The sequence below is a fragment of the Gossypium arboreum genome, chromosome 12, assembly GCF_025698485.1.
Source record: "Gossypium arboreum isolate Shixiya-1 chromosome 12, ASM2569848v2, whole genome shotgun sequence".
Taxonomy (NCBI): domain Eukaryota; kingdom Viridiplantae; phylum Streptophyta; class Magnoliopsida; order Malvales; family Malvaceae; genus Gossypium; species Gossypium arboreum.
This window is the reverse complement of record NC_069081.1, coordinates 114,997,267-115,000,972: the sequence shown is the minus strand read 5'-3', so window position 1 is coordinate 115,000,972 and position 3,706 is coordinate 114,997,267. Positions and strand designations below refer to the sequence as shown.

The following is a 3,706-nucleotide window of genomic DNA, read 5'->3' as shown; positions in this document are numbered from 1 at the left end:
TTATTTTTCAAGTCCTTTGCTCAACACCCCATCCAAGTCTAATTACCATCACACTTCAAGCTCTTCCATTAAAATCTAATTGAAAACCTTCAAAATAAAAAATATATATAATTTCCTTATATATTTTTAAAATTTTTACAACTTTTATACTTTCAAAAGTTTTTATAACTTTTATAAATTTTATAGATTTTTTATCATTTTAATTATTTTATATAATTTTCTATCATTTCTAATTTTTTATCATTATTTCATAACATATAAATAATGTTTTATAAAATTTAATATTTTTATATTTTTAAAATTTATGATTTTTAATAATTTTGATAGATTTTCTATAATTTTCCAAATTTTATAATATTTTTATAGCTTTTAAGTAAAAAATTTATATTTTCGTTTTTCATTTTAGTTATTTTTATATAATTTTCTATAATTTCTAAAATATTTTAATATTTTAAAATATATAATTTATTGAGAAACTTCATATAATCCTTAAAAATCAATTAAGCTCTCCACATCAACATTTTCCCATGGTAGCTGCTATGTTAACCGCCACGTTAGCACTTTACGGTCCATCAAGGGCTTTAACAGAAATAACAATTCGAAGGATCCAATTGATTACAATTTTTAATTAGGGACCCAATTGATTTTCAAATTATTTTTGAAAGGCTTTTTTTGTACTTTAGCTTATATCCTTTTATGTAGAATTGTCCTAAATTACCACAATGTTATTGGTCTAATGGTAAATGATTTATGAGGTTTCAACTCTAATATTGGTTTTATGCCTAATGTCACAAGCTGCAGATCAAAACTCGTGATAAATTCACATAGAACGTATGATAGAGGTCAAGTGATTAAAAGGGATTCATTTGATTGCCTTGAATTGATCTGATTTGTAGAACATGTGAAAAAACTCATCTAATTGAAGCTTTAGTAGCATGATAAAACACTCCAATAAAACTAGAATTATCATAATAAATATTGTAGATAGACTTTAATATCGATTGTCAATGTAATTTAAATTGTATTCTTAGATATGGAGGAGCTTAATTATAAGTAGAGTTGTTTTTTTTTTCAAAGAAAAAAACTTAAAAGAAAAACAAAATCAAAGGACAAGAGAAGAGGTAAATGGATTATATAACTTAAGCTCACTGTTCACCCTATTAAGATATAATTCTAAATTGCTTTTGACCATGGAATATAGACAAACAACAGAACCCAAATCACAGCCAGATAGAAAATAAACAAAGGATGTTTCAAATAGGGAATAATCAACTCTTTCACCTCTTGCTCTCTGCATCACTAGAGACAATGCCTTTCGAACATTGTGTTGAGTGGTCCTCAACTCTTTGTCCTAACCTTACCTCCACCTTAAATAGTTAATAATTTTGGGAATGGAAATTTTCTTAAAACAATATATCTTGAAATAACCAGACACAGTTCTGGCTGGAAATTTGGCAGTACCCATATCCCGATTTCCATGGAGAGAAGGGAATTTGGAATTGGACAATAAACTGACCATTAACTGATACTATTAAACAAACAAACAAACAGTGGAAGATCCAAAAGCCTCATCCAATCCACATGTGCCATTGGTTTTCAACTTTGCTCTTTCTTTTTCATATCATGAGATAATTTATGCTATCACATTAACATAATTAGCACCAAAATATTACAAAGTGCAAAAGTAAATTCACAACACTAAGGGGATGGGGTTAAGCCCTTATTGATTAAACTAGTATCCAGGTTGTTGTGGTACCTGCAAATAACCTTGCATTTGATTACGTTGCCATAGACATAGAACCCTGGTGTGATCATGATCCGAACCATGCTCGGAACCAGTTTCATGGCTCTTTCACCACCCATGTCCTCCATGTATAGTGAATCAAACCTTACCCCTTTATCCACCCTGAAGATTGGTAAGCCAGGGTGCACCGAGTTGGCCAAAAGGTGCACCAACCACACACTCTTTGACGCAACAAAAAAGGCTTGCAACAATGGCTCCGGCCAAGCTCTCATCCATCCCAACATAGCCACGATTTCACTCATTTTCCTGTCACAAAACTTGCTGAACTCCTCGCTGAAATATCTCGTCCCTTTATTCAGGACCTCCTCCCATGTTAAACCTTGTAAGTTATTGAAAGACCCGTATTTGGCTTCACAACGATCGATGGGGTTCAATATGTGGTTCACAGCATTCTTCCGAAACCCAACGGATTCGAAATCTTCGAAGAAAGCATTGCTCAACAAAGCTTCGAGATAAAGAAGGCTTTTGGGGTTCTTTGAGTGGGAAACCTTTATATCATAAGGTTGCAATAGCAGAGATATCCTCTCACAAACTTTGCTACCCGTGTGCCTTAATTGCATGCTGAGTGATCTACTTAAAAGTCTGATGGAAGACCTAGCTTCAGAGACAGAGATCAAGAATTGTTGAATCACTTTTTCATTAGCTCTAATGACCCTATCTTGACGAGGATGATGAGCTTTACCCATTCTATAAGGAGAGTTGCTGTTACATTCACCCAGACCTGACTTCAAATTATGACAGTCAACTTCAAGCTTGTCAAGCTTCTTCTCAAGCTCAGCCATGGAGTGCTTCAACCTCGAAGCTTCTAGCAGTGCTTCATCTCTCTTTCTTGTAGCTTGAATAAGTTTGTGTGTGAGTTCAGCGACAGCAATTCTCCACTGCTCTTCTCTGGATGTAAACACATCAGTTGATTTGGGACTCCTCCTTGTTAAAGAATGGAAAATGGACTTGAATATCCCATTAGGACTTGCCATGGAAAAGGAATGCTTGTTAACTCCATTGTTGTTGTCTAAAGGAACCACGGAGATCTTCTCCCTGGAGTGAGGCCTGCACTTGTTGCAAGAAACAGAGCCATCTTCACCATCACCACCATTTTCAGCAGACTCGTGACGTTTCCTGGCGTTGGATTTTGCAGTGGTTTTAGCATGAAGGGGTGTTGCGAAGTGCTTTGGGGCCACCGCTTTGTCCCTGCTTACGTTTGGGGTAGTGCCATCTTCTTGTCCCTCCCTTTCACATTCTTGAATCTGTTCCACAAACCAAAAAGAAAATCAAACTATTTCATCAGCCAAAACGAGGAACCTTTAAGAAAATACCCAAATAATGATAAGAAAATGAAAAAAGGAACTTACTGGAGTGAAAAAAGGGGACTGATGAGGTGGAGGAGGAGATTTAGAGGAAGAAGCAGAACAAGAAGATGAAGGAGAAGAAGAAGAAGGAGCCATGGTTTTTCTTTTGGGTTTGTCATCTCATGTTTCAGTCTCTTTTATTTGGTTGTTACTGATTATAATATCCATGAAAGCTACAATCCAAATAAGTACAGATAAAATCCGTAAGGATGACCTTAGTTTATAACCTAAAACTACATTTAACCATTTATCAATTACCTTAAAAGCTTGATTGCCAGGAACGATAGAATTCTCGTAATAAAAGCAAGTCAGGAGGCGTGGTCCCATGCAGCCAACTACAACGGATCCAAACACCCTATACCTATAGCCAAACTCCAAGATCAATATCGTATTTATTCCCTTCTATTATTTTCTATTTTTGTCTTATTTTGATTTTAATTAATTAAAATATTTAAATTTGACCTAAAGCATATAAACTATGACCATTTTTATTGAGAGAAAATAGAGTATTATTGTAGAGTAAATATTTGGTAGTAGTGCTTTAGCTTTAGCATTT

The 3,706-nt window shown here is 34.3% G+C and overlaps 1 protein-coding gene across 1 annotated transcript; it reads right to left on the bottom strand.

Moving 5' to 3' along the window:
• Positions 1-1,589: 1,589 nt before the first annotated feature.
• On the bottom strand, positions 1,590-3,417 carry LOC108479905 (IRK-interacting protein-like). The gene is made up of 2 exons (XM_017782755.2): positions 3,154-3,417; positions 1,590-3,048 (listed from the first exon to the last, which is right to left on the bottom strand). The coding sequence occupies exons 1-2, from the start codon at positions 3,244-3,246 to the stop codon at positions 1,699-1,701; spliced, it is 1,443 nt and encodes a 480-aa protein (XP_017638244.1). The 5' UTR covers positions 3,247-3,417; the 3' UTR covers positions 1,590-1,698.
• Between the last annotated feature and the right edge of the window lie 289 nt (positions 3,418-3,706).

Excerpts from the sequence above, each read along its gene's own strand:
- LOC108479905 (XM_017782755.2), bottom strand. The coding sequence starts at position 3,246 with ATGGCTCCTTCTTCTTCTTCTCCTTCATCTTCTTGTTCTGCTTCTTCC. Across the intron at positions 3,049-3,153 it reads AGTCCCCTTTTTTCACTCCA|ATTCAAGAATGTGAAAGGGA; the intron begins GTAAGTTCCTTT and ends TTTGTGGAACAG.